This window comes from Pteropus vampyrus, unplaced genomic scaffold (assembly GCF_000151845.1).
Source record: "Pteropus vampyrus isolate Shadow unplaced genomic scaffold, Pvam_2.0 Scaffold69, whole genome shotgun sequence".
NCBI classification, from domain to species: Eukaryota; Metazoa; Chordata; class Mammalia; order Chiroptera; family Pteropodidae; genus Pteropus; species Pteropus vampyrus.
The window spans coordinates 2,280,702-2,302,454 of NW_011888850.1; the positions used below are offsets into that span (position 1 = coordinate 2,280,702).

At 41.6% G+C, this 21,753-nt stretch overlaps 1 protein-coding gene across 1 annotated transcript in view; it reads right to left on the minus strand.

Annotated features, from left to right (window-relative positions):
- The window catches only part of OSBPL3 (oxysterol binding protein like 3), an 82,997-nt gene extending 61,531 nt beyond the window's left edge, over positions 1-21,466 (minus strand). The window contains exons 1-4 of the mRNA XM_023531532.1: positions 21,229-21,466; positions 3,749-3,865; positions 3,531-3,584; positions 2,390-2,583 (exon numbers count right to left, since the gene is read on the minus strand). Of these exons, the coding sequence (XP_023387300.1) occupies positions 2,390-2,583; positions 3,531-3,584; positions 3,749-3,865; positions 21,229-21,324 (461 nt within the window). The 5' untranslated portion in view covers positions 21,325-21,466. The remainder of the gene's footprint in view (positions 1-2,389; positions 2,584-3,530; positions 3,585-3,748; positions 3,866-21,228) is intronic.
- Positions 21,467-21,753: the final 287 nt, after the last annotated feature.

The window sequence follows — 21,753 nt, forward strand, 5'->3', positions numbered from 1 at the left end:
ACACACACACACACAGCCATTTTCTCCATCAGTGAGTGTCTATAAATGTCTAATTTCCATGAAGAATAATGTTTGTGACTAGTAACTTTTATTCTAAAATATTTCAAATGTACATAAAAGTACTAAAAAGAATATAATAAGCACCTATGAACCATAGATACTTCTTAATAGTCAATGTTTTTATGTGCATATGAGGGTATATTAATATTTTCAAAATAAAAAATGATAGGTATCTATATATTAGAACACAGAGATTCGTAACGTGACAACTTACAATGCCCAAAAATAATGGTAGGTTAACTTCCAAGAAGAAAAATCCAGGTCGATCACATTAAAATCTTTACAAATGCTGCTACTGAGAACAAGGATGTGGGAATAAATGTCAGCAGCATCATTCACTTAGGAAATGTTAAGTTGGCTCTTATGTTTGCTGTGCTGATTAGAAGTATGTCCAAGATTTAAAAATTCTCTAGGTACTACTGAATGTGTCATGTACAGGAAGAAGCAATACAAACAGATTAATATCTCTTTGTCTCTCTTAAATCATGTTCTCGAAATGTTCTTTGTTTCCCAGATGTGGTTAATAAGAACATTGTGTCATCTTTTGCACTGATCTGCTCTCAGTGGCCCTTAAAAATCCATGCCCAAAGCATTCATCTTGACTTGTTTTGTACTGGTTAAACAAGGCAGAAGAATAAAAACACTTTATTAAATAACTGACTGGGGTTCTGCGCCAGCCTCTCATGTACTATTATGACTGTGGATAGATAGCCACTTAAGTCTCTACTGCCAGATCCCTCACCTATAAAATGATGGCCCAGATTTAAAAACTGCCTGTCTCTGAGGCTATTAATTAGGACCCTCAGATAACCAGACATATCTACGCTAACAGTCACAGCTGATGCTCAAAGGGATGAACACGAAACACAAAGAGAACTTAGAAGTGAATCAACACAGAAAATAATAAACTGTGTTGATCATGATAGTAGTATTTAATATATTTTAAGGCATTCTAGTTCTTTAAAATTAGGAATTGATAATCACTTATTCTGTTAATTAAAAGAGTGGATGAACAAGAAACTATAATTTCCTGACCATATCAAAACACAGAACTAAGCATCACTGGGAGTATATGGAGAAATAACCTAAATGACAGTAAAGGAGATCGACTCCTGAAATGAATATTCTTTCTTAAACCTATTTTTTTTTCTTTTTTTTAGATTATAGGTCTCTCCCTCCTTTACTTCACACTAATTGTTCTCATCCAGAGGTGATTTGCCCCCTCCTCCAAGGGGACATTTGGTAATGTCTGGAGACACTTTTTGGTTGTCAAAACTGAAGGGGAGTTGTTACCAACATCTAGTGGGTAGAGGCCAGGGACGCCGCTCAACATCCTACAATGCACAGGACAGGCCCCCCCCGGCCAGGATTTTTCCGGCTTTTTTTTCCTTGTTGCCAGGGTTGGGAACCCTTGTTTTCCCCATTCAGTTCCCCCCCCGGTTGGGGGCCTTTGGTTTGGGAACCGGTTTGGTTTTGCTTTTTTGTTGCGTTCATTCACCCCCTTTTTTTTTTCTTTTTTGGTTTTGCCCTCCCCTTTTTTCCTTGGGGAGGCCGGGGTTCCTTTAACCCGGGGCTCAAAATCTCATGCTTTTATTCTCCCAACCCTCAGCCCCCATTCCCAATACTGCAAATTATCTGCCGAAGTCAGAAAAGAGTTTAAACACTTTCTCAATTCATTTCTAACATTCGGGTACCACCTAGTCAGTATACCCAATAATTAAACTTACTGAGATTGCTGTGGATCAGGCATCATGCCAAGTTTCCTACATGCAGCCCTCCTGAGACTTTCAGAGATTAAATAATGTGCCGAAGGCCAACATCTAATAAGTAGCCAGGTCAAGAGTTGAACCAGATCTGAATCGCCAAAGCTATCGCTTCATACTTTTAACCACCCACCAGAGAAAAGGCAGAAGAGAGTGGTTAAGCAGCTTTGGAGGCCCATGCTTTAGGGGGACAATTCCTGGCATTCACTTTAATGTGAGAATTTTAATGGATTCCCTATAAAATTAGCCAAAGTTGTAAGACAGACTAAATGTTAAATATGATATTTCAAGGAACACGTTTAACCTATGGTAAATGGTTCTTCATGAGAGACGGTACTGCCAGGAGGCAGGAGAGGGGTTGTATTTCGAAACATGAAGATTTTTTTGTTATTGATCATTGTCACAATCATGGGGGGAAAGGGGTATTTAGGGAATGAGGGGACAAGGATGCTAAACCTTCAGTCGTGTGTCCCAACCAAATATCAATAGCGTTCACTGGAAATATTTTCATAACGAAGATCTTCTATATGTCGGCTGGACGTTTTGAAATATTCAAAAGGTATCACCAATAGTAGTGTAACTGATGATCCCTTCGCGATGTAAAGGAACTCTGCAGTGGGAGGCAGCACCTGGGGGCCAGTCTCACCTTCAGATGGTAGATGTGCTCCTCGGTGTCCAGGTCTATGCATTTTGATGATTTCTTTACAGACATCACCGAGAGCCCAACATCAATGCAGCCATGCAGCTTCTCTCTCTCGATCTGCAGCAGAGGCACGAAGAGGTCCCATTCTCGACGCTCCTTCCCTCCACCCTCACCTTCCACATCCGCCAATAGCAAACATGAGAACAACTTATCCAGCATTTAGTGTGAATCAGTATAGAGTTGTAAGTGCTGTACATGCATTATCTAGTTAATTCGTGAGGGGTTAGGTAACAAGTGCTTTACATCATGGTCAGTGGCGAGGATGCAAGAAAATGAGGAAGCTAAGAGGAGCCCCACGGACTGAACCCATGGCAGCAAAATCACCTTGGACTGCACTGCCTCCCACTGAAGTAGCTTCCGGCGTCTGAATTCATTTGGAAGTGATTTAAGGAGAAGTAGGGGGAGGAAGCTAAGATAGGCTACCCTGGGTCCGGAATGATGCGTGCAGCCCTAGAAGATGAGCACTGCCGGGGGCGAGAGAGGAAGCAGGGACAAGAGCTAGATGAGAGAAAAACCTCTACAAAGGGCAGAAATAACAGTCCCTCTGCGCCCTCATGGACTGTCTGCCTTGTGTCCACACAAAGGGAAATCCCACGTCACCTTCGCCAATGTCCTTCTCCACCACACCCCTCAGTCACTATAACAGTGGGAGTGACACTTGCCCGACATTTTGTTCCCGTTAACTTGCTGCAAAAGTATCTTCTCCTACCCAGAGAACCTCTCAGCACAACCCTAACACTTGAACAGACAGACCCCTGGATACACAGTACGGTGCTGAGAGGAGCCCCCTACCTCCACTTGGCGAGCGAAGTGAACCCGCCTAGAACCCGGAGCTGGGACAGCAGGGAGCAGGCCCCTCGGCTCCATGTGAAGGAATCATTACCCCTCTGTGCTCCCAGTTCAGAGAGACAGAATCCCACATGTGCGCAATCTCATCCATGAGCCGACAGCAATCAGCCCTTCAGAATTCTTCAATAGCATGTCGGATTAATAAGAACACTTACATCAGTTTGGCTTTTGGCATATTTCAAGATTCCTTTGTCCAGATAGAAGAATCGCTGTGGGGAAGAAAGTATAATCCAGTAAAACATTTTATTTAAATATCTGTTCTTCCCTTGGTCCCAATTATCAACTTCAAGTTAAATATAAGTGTCTAAGAACCGGGGTGCTGAATGTGATAGTGTGGGTACAAATAAAGGTGAGGCCAAAGCCAGCATCTTACCTTGTGCCAGCCTTTCAAAGGCCATTTCCTCTTCTTCAGCAAAAATCCTTTCTGAACTGATGGCTCCTCGGTATAATTCATCTCTCCCCTCAGTCCTTCCACCACTTCCCAGCTGTCCTGTTTCAACGAAAGAGTTTATGCTAAATGGCTAAATCTTTAAAAATAATAACAACATTCAGAAGCACTTCATCTGCTCAGTAAATCCATCCAAGATGGTGAGGTTGGCTGGGTTCACTGGGGAGAAGAAATTCAAATTTAATTTTTATACCATTCCTCAATTTCATAGACTTAATGCTATAACTTAATGGCATCAAATTTGATTATTTTTTTCCAAAAAGCTTTCTCTTAGAAGAGATTATTTCTCTCTTTGGATGATTGAACCTTGACCACTACAGTTAGAGGTAAAGATTTCACTGTAAGTTCTATTTTTGTGCCCTTGGACATCATCACATAGTTAAGTGTTTCCTCACCACTAGACCTCAGTCTGAATTTTAACCCAAAGCTACAGACATCAGAATGGAGGTGAAGGTGGGATGTGGGGGGCAGGGAGAATTTGGGAAGATTGGCTTAAGAATTGGCTGAAGAGTATGAGATAAGATGCAAGCTGGTAAACATGACACCTTGGTCAAAATAATGATTTAGTTTCAAGTTAATATCTTCAAATTCTAGGTATTTAAATATTGAGAATCTTGAAGCATTGAAAAGGTGCTTTTGCAATGAGTATTTTCATCCTCTTTTTTCAGAAATCCTGTTTTCTCCTCCTTCCTCTGGTTTTAAGAACTTTTTCTTTATCTTTTTTTTAGGCCAATTATTGCTCTACTGGGCTGTTTGCAATTTTGAGGAGGTATAAACATGGTTACAATTAATTTTCCATTGTTGGTTATTTAGGTCACTTCAACTAAATGACTGAAAAAGAATTTTTAAAGGAATACAAAAGAAAAACACTAAAAATTCTGAAAATTTAGTTTTATATGTTTTGAAATGCATAAATCACCGCAAAATTACCTCAAGATAGACCAGAGTTGGCAATACTTCAGTGGCTGAGAAAATGGGCTTTTTGTTTATTATTATTGTTTTACATTTTTATTGGGATATAACATACACAAAGTACACAAATCTTAAGAGTACAACTCAATGAATTTATACACCTATACTCTCAGTAACTATCATCCATATCAGAAAGAAAACATTTCGAACATAGGGTAATTAAGTTTTGACAAACATGCTCGCCATTATTGAGGTATTATTAGCATGTAACATATGCAAATTTAAGGCAAACAGTGTGATGATTTGACAGACTTCTGTCAAACCTCACATAATTACCACTTTATCTTTTCATTTAAGATCTACTTTTCTTAACGACTTTCAAGTAGATAATATAGTATTGTTATAGTCACCATGCTGTACATTAGATCCCCGGAACTTTTCATCCTATAGCTGGGAGTCTGTACCATTTGACAAATATCTTCCCATTCCCTTACCTCCCAGACCCCCACCCAAAAGCTATCATTTTACTCTCCCTTTCTATGAGTTCAGCTTTTTTAGATTTTGCATATAAGTGAGAACACACAGTATTTGTCTTTCTCTGTCTGATTTATTCCATAATGCTCTCAACATCCATCCATGTTGTCACAAAAGGCAGGATTTCCTTCTTTATTATGGATGAATAATATTCCCGTGTGTGTGTGTGTGTGTGTGTGTGTGTGTGTGTGTGTATTACACAGTCTTTATCCATTCATCCATTAATGGACACTTAGGTTGTTTCCACGTCTTGGCTATTGTGAATAATGCTGCAATGAATGTCAAGAGACAAACACATCCTTTTGATCAAGATTTTATGTTGACTAACTTGCTCTTAGTCAAATTTCCAGCCTATAGGCAGGTGCTACAGGCAGAAGACAGAGGGGCTGGGAGATGGACAAGAAGTCTGGACCAGCACCAGGGAGCAAAAGCAATTAGCCTCAAGTCCCCAGAAACAAATGATCCAACGGGGGGAGGGCACAAAAAATGCAGGGAGTCTGGGTGCTCTGGCTTGGTTTCCATGTTGTCCTCAAGTTCAATTACATGGGAAACATCTGGTACAAAGAACACTTTTCCTACTTCAGCAACTGAACTCTTTTGATAACAATCCTGACAAATCTGCCTCATAGCAGATTGCCCTTTACTGTGAATGCAGTTACAGAGACATTTCAGTTTTAAAATACGGCGATGGTTCCCCAGGATCTGGAGCTGTAAAAGGGAATTCTTCAATGGAAAAAAGCAAAGCTGCTATTCCGCTCTTAAATTCAAGGACTTTTTCAGAAAAACAGCAACATCGAATGAGATTTCTTTATGGTCATGATTAAAAGTCACTTAATTACACCCAGATAAGAAATGGAGAATGCACATTAAGTGATGGGAAGCCACGCTCACACACAAATCTGCTCACATTTATTTCAGTTCAGAAAGCCATTTCTCAAAATTCAGTGTCTTATCTGCCCAAATTTTAATGAATCTTAAAGGTCATCAAGCTAAAAATTCCACCTCCTCCAGGAAGCCTTCTTCAGAGGAAAGTACAATTTCAGCCCTAACTCTGTCGGTATTCTATTTTACCTTACCAATAGTTAACTACTTACTTATAATAATATAATAATATAGTGAGATTTTATCACTCCCACTGGACAACAGACTTCTTGAGGCTTTCAAGTGTCTAGTTCACTTCTGATTTCCTCACGATGCCTAACCCACTGTCTCGTGCATAGTATGCATGCAATTGGCAAATGAATAAACTGGGTCCTGGAATAAGACTGCAAACAAATGTATGTTCTTAGAATATCATGAATTGTCATGTATTTGAAGTATGTCGAATATCTTCTGGCCCAATGACTACTGACAAATTTAATAAGGCACATTCAGATTTATTATGAAAGAGGGCGTGTGTGTTATCATTGTTCAGGGAATAGCTAAGGCTCGAAATCTGCTGGAAAGTACTCTAAGGGGATCAAATCCTTTTGATTTGTTTGTTTAAGATGCCCAAAGAGAAGGCAACATGCAGAATGCTAATACTAGACCACCGTGCACATCTGCTCAATACGTTTGATTGTGCAAAATGCAAATGCCAAGAGGGACTAGATGTTATCACACGCTTTACAAAACTGGGGTGGGGAGGGAAGTGGAATGAGATTATACTCATTCCACTTAGTTAAATTCCAAAAACGTTTCAAGGATTCGTGTTAGGACTAGATTTCTCCTGAACTCTTGAGACGTCGTGCATTCCTACCAAAGAACTAATGCAGAGGGCAGGGAATTAGAAGGGGTTTGCTGGCTCTCAAGGTAAATAAGCCAAAAAGGGTTTGCATTTACTTCTACGAAATAACCTATTTTTTTCCTTATTTGATCTTCTACCTGGTTTCAAGAGATCTTGAAACTCTTAACAGGTTGGAAAAGCCAGATTTGAAGTATTTAAGAAGGTGACGGCTCTCCTCCAGTGAGGAGAAAGCCCTGAAGCCAACTCCCTTCCTAAGCCCAGCATTCAAATCCTCTCCCTCTCAACTTTCCTGCTTGTCACCGTCCTGGAGTCCTGTGTCTGGAACCTGAGAGCCAACATACAGCTCGAGTTCTGCCCGCCTCTGAGGCTGGGGAACCTTGCAGCATTTCTGGCTGTCACCGTGATGCGAGGGCATCTCTGGCATCTAATGGCTGGGAGCCAAGGCTGTTAGATGTCCTACAATGCCTGCCATTTAAAACATAAAATAATAGCATCTAGGGAAATACTATCCAGTGGGGTCAACTGAAACAATATATGAGTATTATGTAAAAAATAATAATATCAAACGACTGGAGCATACTCTTTAGCTCGATGAAAGCAGAAACGTTTTCTGTCTTGTTTACTATCTCATAGCGCATAGTACATATGAATAAATACATTGAACAAATTAACGAAGCAATTACAACAGCTAACATTTATTAAGCATCAGGTAGTGTGCTAATCACCACACTTACATTGCACTTAATCCTTGCAAAATCCTGTGAGGTTGGATTTATTAGTATCCTTATTGTTTGAATGTGGAAGCCAAGGAAAAGAGAATTCATTAACTTCTCCAATGCTATAAAGCTACCAAGTGGTAAAGCCACCTGACTGCAAAATCTAAATTTTTCATCATTCTGCTCCATATTATAGCATATTCTATATTCTACTGTAATTTAAATATGTGAATTCTGATGATGATCCAGAAGTAAGTGCTGTGGGGCAGGGGGACAGTGGTGGGTAAGTCCAGGAAGCGGCCAAGATCCTGAAGCAACTGGAAGGAAGTAAGAAGCACTGTCACCTGGGCAGAGACCAGCGAGGTCTGGGGAGGTCTGGGACCCTGCTCGGAGTCCCCACACTCCCTACCCTGGAGCCCCACCACACGGGGTGGGGTGGGGAGACAGCCTGTGCATTTTAATGCTGCCAAGTCTTTGCACATTTGCTCTTTTAAATATGAATGTCTGCTGGGGAATTCTCATTTAGCCCCAAAGCTCCTCAGGCAGAAATTCTCTCTTCCTCAGCATTGACGCAAACCTCACCTGCACTGTCTGTCTCCCAAGAGAGAATGTGGGTTCCATGAGGACAGGGACTGCATCTTCCTGATTATAATCTCACTGTCTGGGACACAGGGGCCTTAAATTAATACAACTGAATGAATGAGTCTCAGAAGCAAGGTGGGTATAAAAAGGGTCCCACAGGGCCCTTGGGGTGAGGAGCTTTAATAATATCTGCTGGATTGGGGTAAATTGGCACTCAGGACAGAAAAAAAGCAGAGATATAGGTTTCTTGTGGCTAAAAGGACTGAGTGTCAGGGAGTGGCTCTACCTATTTATCACATACCCAGTGACCTGGGGAGTAGGACATGCACCTTGAGCTGAATGTCCTGAGATACCCAGTACAGGGGTGGCCTTGGGCCCCTGGGGGAGATCGAGGCCCTGCTGACTTAGCCCAACACAGTTGGGTTGATGTCCCATCCTGGGGGTGTCAGGCTTAAAGCTTGCTATAAATATCAGGTGGAGAGCAAAATATGACAAAGTTTGGGGGAAGTGGCATCTTAAGGTTTTTGCTTGAGTTTAACTGAAGACAGTCTGGCACTGTCATCCAGCATGAAATTCAGTCAGTTGTACTGAATGTCTAAAACGTGCTAAATATAGAAAGCTGCTTCGTGGTTGGGAAGGCAGCTAAGCATTTATTCATGCTCATGAGCTGGCAAAGTTCATTTCCATATTGCTGAGTGCACGAATGGAAAGCATTTCTCTCCAGCACAGCTGTTTCCATAGTGTGCATCTCCTGTGCCTCTTTCAAATGCTGAATTCTCAGTCACTGCCCTTGCGGTGATGTCAGGAACAGAGAAGGATTTAAACTTTCATTCCTCCTGCAGCTGAAGAGTATGGTGGAAGGAAGTTTGAGGGCTGCCTCTATCTGCCATGACTTGGAGAGTGAATTGTTCTGATTGGGTATTTAGTCCGTTTTTCAGGGTTTTAAAAATCACAAGGCAATACCTAGTATTAAATCACATGGAGCATAATTTAACATGTCTTTAATGGTTAACGGCATTTGTGATCTTCTAAAGCCTCAGGATCATCAATACCATCTTTTACAATTGTACTCCGGATATGGAAATACTGGTCAATAGAATTCTAGTTAATGTAATGACAGCTTCGGCTATGTCAGACAAACTCTGTACTTATGTTTCAAACACTGAGATTTGGAATTGTTGTTTCTTGTCCATTGCTTCTTCCTCAACTCAGATTTTTCAAACACCAGCAGGACTGATAGAAATAGCAAGGAAAGGAACAAATTGTTTGAGGGTGGGATGGTGGTACTTCTCAAACTGTAATGTACATACCAATCACTGAAGATCCTGTCAAAATGCAGATTTCAGTTCAGTAGGCCTTGGGCAAGGCCGGAGTTTCTGCACCTGCACAGGTGAGGCCTCTACTGCCGCTGGGCCACGGGCCCATAGACTAGCCAGGAGACCAGGCTGTTTTAAGAACTGGGATTTAACTTGACAGGCTCTAAGGGCAAAACCAGAACTAATGGGTGGTAGTTATAAGGCCCTGCATTCCAGCTCTGCATAAAGAATAGACTGCTGATTATCTAATAATCAGCGCCATGAAAAATGATGAAAATGACATGGGCTGCACTATGAAAGAACAAGTTCCCTAATTACCGGAGCCTTCGGTCAGAGGTACTTACAGAAAGGGATTCCTAGCCAAGAAAGGAGATCAGAATAAATGAACTGTGAGATCCCTTCCAAATCTTACATCACAAACGTGTGTTCTATTAAATGGGTATAGATAGTCTCTGTTATGCAAGATGAATAAGTTCCAGACATCTGCTGTACAACACAGGCCAAGAGTGAACGACACTGTACTGTGCACTTAAAAATATGTTAGGAAGGTAGATCTCCTGCTAAGTGTTCTTATCGTAATAAAAATAAACAAAATAATGGCTAGTAAAGTCTCCTAAAAAATAAACAAAAAATACAGTAGCGTTATCTTTGGTCTGGTAACCTCATGTATAACCTCTGACCTTTGGGTCTAAGTGAGAAGATGAAGAGAAAAAGAGGGACTGAGCCATGAAGAGCCCACTCGGGTTCTGAAGGCCACGCAAGGAACAGCAGTCATGACCTACCAGCAGCCACTGTTCCTCCTCCCCGTTCACATGTGTCGGGGTGGAGAGGCGCATGCCCAGGTGACTCAGACCCCAAAATGTTTTCAGTCTTAGTAACTTGGGTAGTCACAGACCCCAAACGCTGATCCCTTAATTACTTAGATAATGGGAGAATATGCACTCAGTCTTTGGGGTGCACAGGAGGCGACAGAAAGGAGAGTCACGGGCAGTGGTCGATACTGACAATGGAGAGAAAAAAACCATGTGAGCTGTCGGCTGTGTCTCTCCCTGAGGTTGTTCTCATCTTGGGCTTCCAAAGAGAACCATGCTCTCCAATTGTGTTGACTACTGATAGATTTATAATAAAAACAGTATTAATAACAAAACTCTAATGCACTTGTAATGACTATTTCTACCCTGTTGATCACTCGCTTAGTATTTATGGCTGTAATTACATTGGAACTTTTTCAGGATCCTCAAATAGATTTGTGAGTTATTAATATTTGTTAAATATCCCCCTAATTGTAAGCAAGCCCTTCAAAACTGTGAACAGCATCTTTTATGCACTTTTCTCTCCGGAATGCTCTATTCTGAAAACAAGAGCCTCTTAAGAGCTGTAGCTACTATTAAAAATGGAGCTTCTTAACCCATAAATGTCATTCTGCTCTGGTCCCACAGCCCACCGGGGTTTTTATAATTGCTACTGCGGTAGTGATTACAGCAACAGAAGTAACGACTCCTACTTATTGAATACCTTCTATGTACCTTGCAATGATTCTATAATGAAGGTATTATTATCTTCATTTTACAGAGGGGGGAAATGAAGCTCCCAAGTAGTTTACCCAAGGTCACAAACTATAAAGTGGTGGACCCCATTTGTGGACAGGAGACTACACACGAAACCTCTCTGCAACGTCCACTCTGGACAAGATTACTGACAAGTATATTAGCGTCTACCCAAGGTCACCTATGTCTCTGCTAGTCCAGTGCTCCTCCCAGCACTACTTTCTCTTTAAGCCAGGGGCCCCCAACCCCCAGGTCATGGACCAGTATAGGTCTGTGACCTGTTAGGAACCAGGCCGCACAGCAGGAGGTGAGTGGCAGGCAAGTGAGCAAAGCTTCATCTGTACTTGCAACCGCTCTCCAGAGCTAGCATCACCACCTCAGCTCCACCTCAGATCATCAGGCTTAGATTCTCATAGGAGCACCGGTCCCTGGTGCCAAAAATGTTGGGGACCACTGTCCTTAAGCAGAATAAGACCGTCCCAGACAACACTTTCCTGCACGTGCCATGCACATGCGTTAGCCAGTGATGGCAGGATACCTCTGTTCACCCAAGGGACTCAAAAGTCTTATCTGAATTTTTTGGGGGGTATACTGTAATGGTTTGTTTTCTCCCATTGAGTCATAAAATATTTCTTTTAAACCTCAGAGTTTGAAAGAGAATGCAGAAGTCATCTACCCAGCTCTTTCATTTCAGAGATGAGGAATCTAAGCTAAATGATTTTCACAGGGGCACATAACTGAGTGAAGGACTTCAGAGGACCAGGACTCAGCCGTGCTCCAGTGCAGCCCCCTTTCCACTACCCTTTTCCAAGAATTCCCTTGTTTCCGCAGCGGCAGAGGGCTGTGGAGGGGATCCCGGGCTAACCCAGCACACATGGGCACGTGCCATGTGATGACAGAGGACATCTCCTGTGTGCATGGGACCAGGCCAAAGCTGTGAAGGAGGGAAGACTTCTGCTCTTCATTTTATACCTTCCAGCACTGTTTTAATGTTTTCTCTTTATCACCTTTTAATTTTAAAAAATCATGTTTCTTTGGCATATCGTAGAGCTCCGCCCCTTGGTGTCAGAGCCCCGGAGAGAACAGACGCTCTGTATTCAGACAGAACACTTTCACACTCCGATTACGGGGCGTTCACAGCTCATCGAGAAATTCCCTCCATTGCTGGATAGCACTAGCTGACAACAGTATTCTCTTTTCGAGTGTACTCAAACTATTTTTTCAGAGCTAACTGAAATTTGCAATCAAACTATAGACACATTTTGTCTAAAGGCAAACATGATTTAAAAATCATAGGAAGAGGTGGCAGGACTTTAGCATGATAAACTTCCTCATTCTTGATCTAAATCATCAGTGATTTTCTTTTCATAGTTCTATACAGAAAAAACAAACAAACAAACAAACTCGTTCTTATAATGAGAACCTAGCAACAGGTTAAGGTCCTGGAGAGCCTTATGTATCAAGAAGGAATGACTTTTGTGTTAAGTGAGTTAAATTCTAGTTCATAACTAAGCCTCTGTTGAATAGGTAGTCTCTACTCAAGACCTAAGACTAAGCACCAGGTAGGTACTCGAGATGCTAAGACATAAAACCAAGTATAGACCTTCAAAAAGTTAATATATATTAAAAATAAAGAGATGTCAGAAGGTTGAAAACTTGTAAATACTGAATAGGAGATTCACAAACGCACCGCAGGAGTTATCAGGAAAGCATCACCTTGGGCGACATCCACCTTAGGGAAAGGACTTGAGCTGGGACTCCAAAAAAAATGGACAGAGTGAGAAGAAGCAGGGTTTCTGAGGCTCCCCTCACAAATTACTACAAACTTGGCAGCTTAAAACAACAGAACTTTATTCCCTAACAGTACTGGAGGCCAGAAGTCCAAAATCAAGGTGTTGGCACGGCCATGCCTGCTCCAGAGGCTTTAGCGGAGAATGTGTGTTTGTCTTAACTCAGGCTGCTGTAACAAAATACCACAGACAAGTAGAGGCTGAGAAGTCCAAGATCAAGGTGCTGGTAGATTCGGTTCCTGGCGAGAACCCATTTCCTGGCCTGTAGGCAGCTGCCTTCCCTCTGGGTACTCACGTGGCCTTTCCTCCATATGTGAGAGAGAATGGGCTTTGGTATATTTCCTCTCATTAGGGCACCAAGCCCATCTTGAGGGCATCGCCCTCATGACATCATTTAAATTTAACTTCCTGAAGACTCTGCCTCTAAATACTGTCACATGGAGGGTTAAGGCTTCAACATAGGAAGCGGGGGAGGGGGGGGAGGCACAAACGTTCAGTTCATAATGGCCTTCCCGGCCTCTTTCCTTGCATTCTTCTCCATGTCTGTCTTCTCTGTGTGTTTGTTATAAGGACACTGGTTGTTGAATTTAGAGATGACCTGAATAATCCAAGATCCTTAAATTAATTACATCTGCAGAGACCTGTGATATTCACAGGTTCCAATGATTGGAGTGGGAGAGGAACCATTCACCTACTACACAGGGTAAGAGGGACCACTAGGCCAGAGATTGCCAGAGATTGCCAGTGACTTATCTGGAGTAGGGACAGAGGAGGTGATTTTAGTTGTGATGCCAGTTTGTATACAGGTGCAAAGAAAGACACAGCTGGCCCTGATGGTAGGACCAGGGTCCTCGGGGAGATGTCAGGTTACTCCAGGGAAGTCTTCCGTTTTGCCTCTGTCCTACGTCTGTCACTGTCATTCCTGGGCTTTCAGTATTGGAATGTCGCTGACAATACATCATTTGTGGACACAGAAAGTAATGACTCAAATATGGCATTTTAGCTAAAGCTTTAACTTCCTATATCAAATGTTTGTGTTTGCCTTCATAAGACTCACTCAACACACGGTAAGGATGCTATCAGATATTCGTTAACTCCTAGCGTACCTTCCTAACTTTTCTTCTTAGAGCAGCATAGACAGAAGCCAAGTCATCCGACTCTGCATTGTGCCACCGCCACTCCCAGCTGAAAGGATAAAGCGGGGAAGCAGTCTCCATGCGGCACAGCTCGAGGGCTCCCGGGACTCCTGCTTGCGGAAGGTGAATGGTTCGTGTGTCAGACACTCACGCAGCACTCCCTACATGCAGGCCCTCTTCTAACCAAGCCATTTGCACAACCTTATAAGATACAAACGCCCAGCGGGATTAAGTAACTTGCCCAAGGTCTAACAACTTGTGAACAAACCATGATTTAAACTCAGGCCATCTGGCTCCCAAACAAGTTCGTACTCATTGCCTTTCATCATCTGTACCATCACAGAACAATATGACAAATCATGACACTCTCAAGTCCCTCCTCCTTGACTAGTGTTTCCTGTGGTGTCTATTCAGCCCATACTTACAAAAGGCAGCTGATAAATCTTAGTGTCTCTCGAGACATCATGAATTAAAAGAAATAAATGGGACTAAGTATTTTCAATATCCAGAAGCTGAAATTATAAACACCTGAGCAGCATAGCTTTAATTCACTTTTCCCTCCTTGGCAAATTTTCTCCCATTCAACTCCTGTGTCTTATGGGTTCTGGCACCGAGCCCCACCAGCCTGGGCTCCTGGAGTACAGCATCATCTAACAGTCTGCATAAATAAACTCTCACCAGATGACCCTGGGAGAGCTCCACGGCCACCTTAGATCAGCCCAGGGACAGGAGGGTGACCAGAACAAACTGCATAACTGCATGAAGGCAGGTCTAGCAGTAGATCTCTCCATTTCAAATCTCCTATAATCACGAGTCGAGCACTTGTCAATTATTTTAGCAGAATTCACTTTCTGATTTCTGACTTAAATAGCGAAAGTTAGAAACAGGGAGGAAAAAAGGATGGAGGCTGTGCTCTCTTTCCAATCCACAGTCTTCCCAGTCAGAGTCGATTTCTTATTTGTAGTGGTCTGCTCAGCTGTCCTGTCCTTGGTAGCTTCACATCGCTCTGTCCAGAGTCTTTTAATAATAGGTTCTCAATAGATAGTAGTTGAAGAAATGAAGTTTAGGGTATATAGGACTCTTTCAAATAAAGACAAATCCTATTCATTCATCTTTAGCTCAATCTGGCTTCTGAAATGTGTTACTTTAAAAGTTTTAGGAAGGAAACGTCAGAGGCCAGTGGGAAAAAAAAACAAGAGGAAACTGCGATTACTCATAGTTTGCAAGTTTTGAAACAGTAATGCTCTCTTCCACTTAGATACCCTCCTTGACCCCCTTAAAATATCTCCAGAGCTTGGTGAATAGCAATCTTTCTACCTAGCAACTGCATGCTTACTTATTTATTAATTTAATCCAAATGTCTTCCTAGATACTTTATACTTATTACTTCATTTAATTCTCAAAAGGAAGTGCAGATATCCAAATTTCACAGTTGAAAAACTGAGACTCAGAGGTTTTATATAACATGGCAATGTCACCCAGCTAGCAACACGCGGAGCCAGTGTGAATATGGGTCATTTTCAGCAAAGACAGTCTTCGCCCCTGTTCCATTGTTTCCAACAGAGTAGCTCATTCAGAGGCCACAGGTATAGACAGCATTTAGGGATTTCATCATTTGCCAGAAGAAATTCAATGAAGAGGCCTTTGTTCCTTTTTTTAAGGTCTTCTCAATATGTCACTGGCATGATGGAGCTGAGGAATTGGCGAGCTTTTTGCTGCTTTTCTACAGGTACACCTGGTCATACATTCTTACCTGCCTCAATGGAGGGCTGTTTGCTGCTGGCATTCAGTAAATTCAGAACAACAGCTTGCATTTTCCATGGGCAAAGCCTTTTACTAGGTGCTCTGAGAGCTAAAAAGATGTGTAACTAGGACCCAGGACTCAAAGAACCATTTACTCTTGAATTAATTGAGTCATCCGCTTGGGGAGAGAGGATGGCAATACTAAGGGTGGCATTAGCCAAGCTTACGGTTCCCAAACGTGACATTCGTGAAGGCCTCTCTTAAATCCTGTCTGGGGGCTCGTCGAATTGGGGTGCCCTCTTTCTCTGTTCCTATTCTCTCATGCATCGACTCACTAAGCCTTTCATGCCCACTATTCAAAGGCAAACACTCGACAGTGTCACCAACGACCTCCACATCCAACAGTCATCCTCAGGAGTCATTTTATCTGACCTATCAGCAGCCATTTAAAAGTAAATTAATCAAGGCATTGCAATCACATAGACGGCATGTACCTTGGAAATGACCTACAGTGAGCATATAGAAAAAATGACTTATAAAAATGATTTATAAAAAGTCATTTATAAAAAAATCGTGTTTACAGTGTTAAAGGAATAAATAAAGATTCTTTTCAAAAAAAAAAATCACAAAATTCAAGAGGGCAGAACAGTTTCAAATGGATCAGTCTAGCTAAAGGCATAGCTGAGCCAAAGGCTGAGATAGAGAAGGACAGTGAAGGAAAGATCGACCTAGAACACGATGAATAATAGGGTACAATTAAGACAGAAGGGACGAACAACCCATTCTTCGTGTAAGCTGGCTTCCTCTAGTTGGGGATTTCCTGCAAGGAACATAGAGTCCTATCCGAAAAGGCACTAGATCTGAAGGATGATCTACTTGAAAGAGATCCATTTTTAATGCAGTGTCCATGTTCTTGAAACAAGGCCATCTCAATTCTGGCTTCAGAACTGGCCAGAATGGCTCATCCATAATCGTAACGGTCTCTTAAATTTACAGAGGACTTTCATCCAAAGAGTTTCAATATCTTTTAGCCAGTGAGAAGATTCAACTTACTCTCACGACATCCCTGAAAAAGACAGGGGAGGTGAGTTTTGTCTCCATTTTATGGATGGACAACTGAGGCAAACTTCACTTGCCTGAAGTTCCTCCAAAAGCAGAATATAAAGACTGCAGCAGAGATCTCTTGATTTCTAACCCCTTATATCACTAAGGAATAACAAATGTGGCAGCCACGCTGCCACTCACCCAACCTGTACCCACATGCCATAGCTAAAAACACAGCACACTTTCTCAGTGAACCCAGAACCCAGACTCAACTGCAGAATCCTTTACAACACAACACTCGTAGCAGGTACTGCCAATAGACAGGTGCTGGCATAGGGGTGGGATGGGGGAAAGAGGTGAAAACCATTTATACCTATGCAAGGACAAGGCCCAGCAGAATAGAATAGGGTAAGAATTCACCAACTGTTTGCACTTATTTTAGGTGCAGGTTATACCAGATGTTGAAGATATCAAATGTAACCCAATTATTAAACATTTTATCATATGTATCCACAAAAACATTTTGTTAATATGTATAAAGTAAGGCACCTTTTATTTTAAAAGTATATATTCACATATACATTGTATGCTTTTGTACAGCACTAAAAAGATACGGGTAGGTATGATACCTGCAAAAGTTTCTGAGGGCAAAAAGTATAACTACTCACTGTGAGCATTTAGGTTTCCCACAAATAAGAATGAAGTTCGAATTAATGTTAACTATGAAAATAAAAATGAATGTTAATATTAACTTAGCACCTACTAGGAATCTTTAGTTTTAATTCTCATTATTTTAATTTTACCAATGGGAAAACCGAGGCTGAGAGGGTTTTTTATCACAGAGTCAATGACTGGGTAGGACCAAAGTTAGAGAGTTCAAGTTCTAATAGCTATGCATACTTTCATCTCCAAATTATCTTGATAAGACTATATTTACAGGTTGTTTCCATACTGACACAATGACGCACACTATATTTAAAATTTCAAAAGCCCAGTATTTAAATTAAAAGATGATAGAATCCTTCCTTCTTGGGTTTTCATGGCTCTGTATAAACTTGGCCTTAGGTCTGATGTAAAAGTAAAAACAAAGATCACAATTAATATGCAGGTCTCAATCATTTTCTCCTTCAAGGAAGCAAGCTTTTACATAGATCAAAAGATAAGAGAATATCTACACATAAACACATAGTTCCTTGCGATTTTATGAGTAAGCTCTGGGATAGGAAGGACAAGCTCAAGTTCAGTTCAAGAAACAAGGACAAGGGTAAATTCAGTGCAAGAAACTGAAAGCAAGCCAGTATGGCTGGGATACAGAGACTCTCAATGTCACCTAGCAATGTTAGATGAGAATTTAAGTGAAAATGATTTAAGAAGACCAAGTCCTTCAGCCAAGATTTTATTATAAGTTCATGCATTTGGTGCCCCTTCCCTATCACCACCCTAGCTCCAAACAGCAATAATATACAAAGTATAAACAGGGTTTCTTTTGGTGTGTCTGATTAAAAAAACAAAAACAAAACAAAACAAAACAAAAAAACAAAAAAAACCCATTAAATCTCTCTGAGAATCAAATGCAAAAAAGAAATGCAAAGGATACTGTAGACAGAGGTGTCCAGGAGTCCTACTTCTATGGGCAAATGGGGCTAAAAATTGTCCTCAGGGAAAGGCTGGGACTTGAGCCAACCTCACTGCTGGAAAACAGAGAATGTGCAGAGGGAAGCCTCATAACACAATGAAAAAGGGGTTTAAAAATCTGCTTATTCAGAGAGGTGGCAGGAAGCAGACACAGCCTCACGACCAGGACCTGGCTGTACTGTGTGCTGACCTGGTGGTTTATCCTGGATACTCTACCAACAACGAGGAACAAAAGCTCCTCACTGCCAATATAAGACTTGGCTCTGGACTGGGGTCCTCAGAGGTAGGAAGCAGGTAATAGCAAATCCCTAGAGAGGGAAGGGTGAGTGCAGAGAAAGAACATGGGGGAAGCAAAATCAAGATGACGCTTTAAACCACAATGTCAAAGCACATGAGAAAAACTAGCACTAAGAAAGATGACCAGCAAAATCAACCTCAGACTTATCCCCTCCTGATGAAATGAAAAGAATGGAGTAACCTGAAAATGACTTTCAAACAGGGCTTTACAAACAAGTAGGTTATTGCACAGATTATCTTCAGTTATATTTTAACATTCCTCAAATTAAATTTCATAGATAAATCTTGAAGTTTTAAATGTTGAATTGTACTTTCCAGCGAAGTGACGGGAAACACGGTGTCATCACTGCATTAAGCATCTGACAGACTGCTGGATATGGCTGTGTTCCCTAACAGCCATGAAGTAAGAACTCCCAAGGTTCCTGCACCTCTGTGGCACCTTTAGAGGCCAAAAGACATTCTTGGGACGGTTTGTGATGGCAAAATGACACGGATTGCAAAAGTGGACAACAGACAGAAAAGCTAAGCCAATCCTGCAACAGAACACTTTCCTTTGATATAAGGATGGGAAAGCAGACAGAATAAGATGGTCCCCCCAAATTAAACATGGACTTTATAACTAGATTCAGGCTGAAGTTGGAATAAATTTATTAAATTCCTCATCTTCTCTGCCACAGAGGAAAAATAAGAGTTTACGTTTATAAAGCAACATTGCATGCATATTAAAGTAGGAGGTCCTACATATAAAAGATGACCACTCGATGACCAGCTGAATGACCAACTATTCTAAACCAGAAAAAAGCTGAGGCATCAGGCACATTTCTCTTACTTTTTATGGCGTAACCTCAAAAAAAAAAAAAAAAAAAAAAAGCTCTCTGAAAACCCAATCAACCAAATTCAAATAAGACACTAAAAAGTCATTTCTGTAGTGTTCGATCCTTGACTTTCACTATACTTGCTCCAATTCCTGTGGTGGCATAAGCAGTGGCTGCTTAAATGAGTCAGTTCTCTGCCTTTATCCAAGGAGGACACGGCAATAAGATGCTACTGGGTACAAAGTGTGGGAGCGAAATCATATATTCGGCTCTAACCCCAAGCAGAATTTTGGCTTAGGGAGAGAAACACCCCCATGGAAAGCTGACACATAGGGTGGGCAAAGCTACCCTTGTGAAACTGGAACTCCCAGGGAGCCATGACGCACCAGCCAAGGACTAACTGTAGTCTTTTTTTTTTTTTTTTAAATCCCAGAGGGTAGCCATGACAGTGATGAAAAAAACTCTTCTTCCTGACATGTCAGGGGAGATTCTTGAAAAACTCCCCAAATGTCAGGCCCATGGCAAAACCTAATTGTCTAGAACCATAGATTCTAATGACACGCAGCATTATTGTGAGGTGGCATGCTCCCTGTCCCAAGCAACATTTGAATGGAGAAACCTGTGATGTGCCTTAAAGGTGCGGACGAGCCTGAGGTGGGAGGTTGCTTGATTGTTGCTTCCACATCTGGGACCAAGGACTCTGGGCCAGTTCTCAGGCCAGAGCTCCCCATGGGGCAAAGGCAAGGCCAACACGGGCAGCAGATACTGAAAAGGCTCAGCAACCACTTTGGTAGTAAACCCAGAGCTTTTGGACACAGCCCACTCTCTCCCTACTTCACCGAAGGTGGAAGAATTACAATGATTAACGTGCATTTACTGCCATTGATCTAAAACCAGCAAATTCTGCCAACGCGGATTTATTAGAAAGGAAACCAAAAAACAACATATAATTAACCGACAGTTATTTAGAAGTTAATTATTCAGTCCTTTGTTTCACTTTTTTCTTCTTCCTACTTAATTCCTTTTGACCGTTTCTTTGTTGATTTGCTTCCCTCGTCCATTAGAGAAATAAATCAGGTGGGACTCAAAATGACTGACAGGGCAGGCCATGGTTGGAAGCTGTCACAGAAAGTCTGGTAAAGGAAAGGAAGAGGAGGGTGGGAGGATATTATAATTATTGGAAAAGTGATTTTTTTTGGGGGGGGGGTTGGTAGGGTATAAAGGAGAGTGTGGGCTCTGGAGTCAAACAGACTGAGCTTTAGTTTCTTGTTCCGTCACTTACTAGCTAGCTGTCCCTGGGCAGATAACCCAATCTGTCTGACTCAGCTTCCTCATGGGGAAGATAGGGATATTAATATCTGCGTTGGAGGACAGTTACAAGGATTGAGTAAATAATGCAAAGAGCCAAATACAGTTCTTTCCATCTGGTAGACACTCAAGCTGCATTATTAAAATTATCTAAAATTTACTCTTCTCATATAATTAAGATATGACTGAAAGCAAATGCTCTTAAACTGAGAAGTAGGAGTTCCCAAGTAAATGTACACATTTTAATTTGCAAACTTCCTGATTTAATTTTGCATCTTAAAATCTGCATTGGTTAAAACTTTACCTGTCGACTTCCCTGCTTGGAGGAGCAGCTACTTGTGCTCCTTGAAGGGGAGACCAATTTTTGGGACACCCCAAGGTTCTTCTCATCACTCATCATGAGCAACAGGTCAGGTGGCCTTGGTGCAGTCAAAATGCCATCAGAAGACACTGGAGCAGAGAGTATGGAGGTCTCAAGCAGACAGATGGTTCAGCTCTTATCCAGTATGTTTTAAAAGCATTTTTGCACGATCCAGAGGAAATCCCTAAAACCAAAAGAAAAAAAAAATAGAGAGAAGGTCAGAGGCATCAGACATCACCTAAAATTAGCTACTGATTGTCTAAAGGACACATTACAAAGCCACAAGGCTTAGCTACATCAGAGGCTATAAAGGAAAAGATGCTTTACACTCTCCTCTTATTGGAAATAATGTGTAGGTGGTTTTTCATGTAGCTTTGCAAAATGACATGAGAATGCTATGCAGTAAGAAAATTTGAGTAGAGACAGATACAAAATCAGTACTATAAAAGCCATCCCAAACCACAGTGA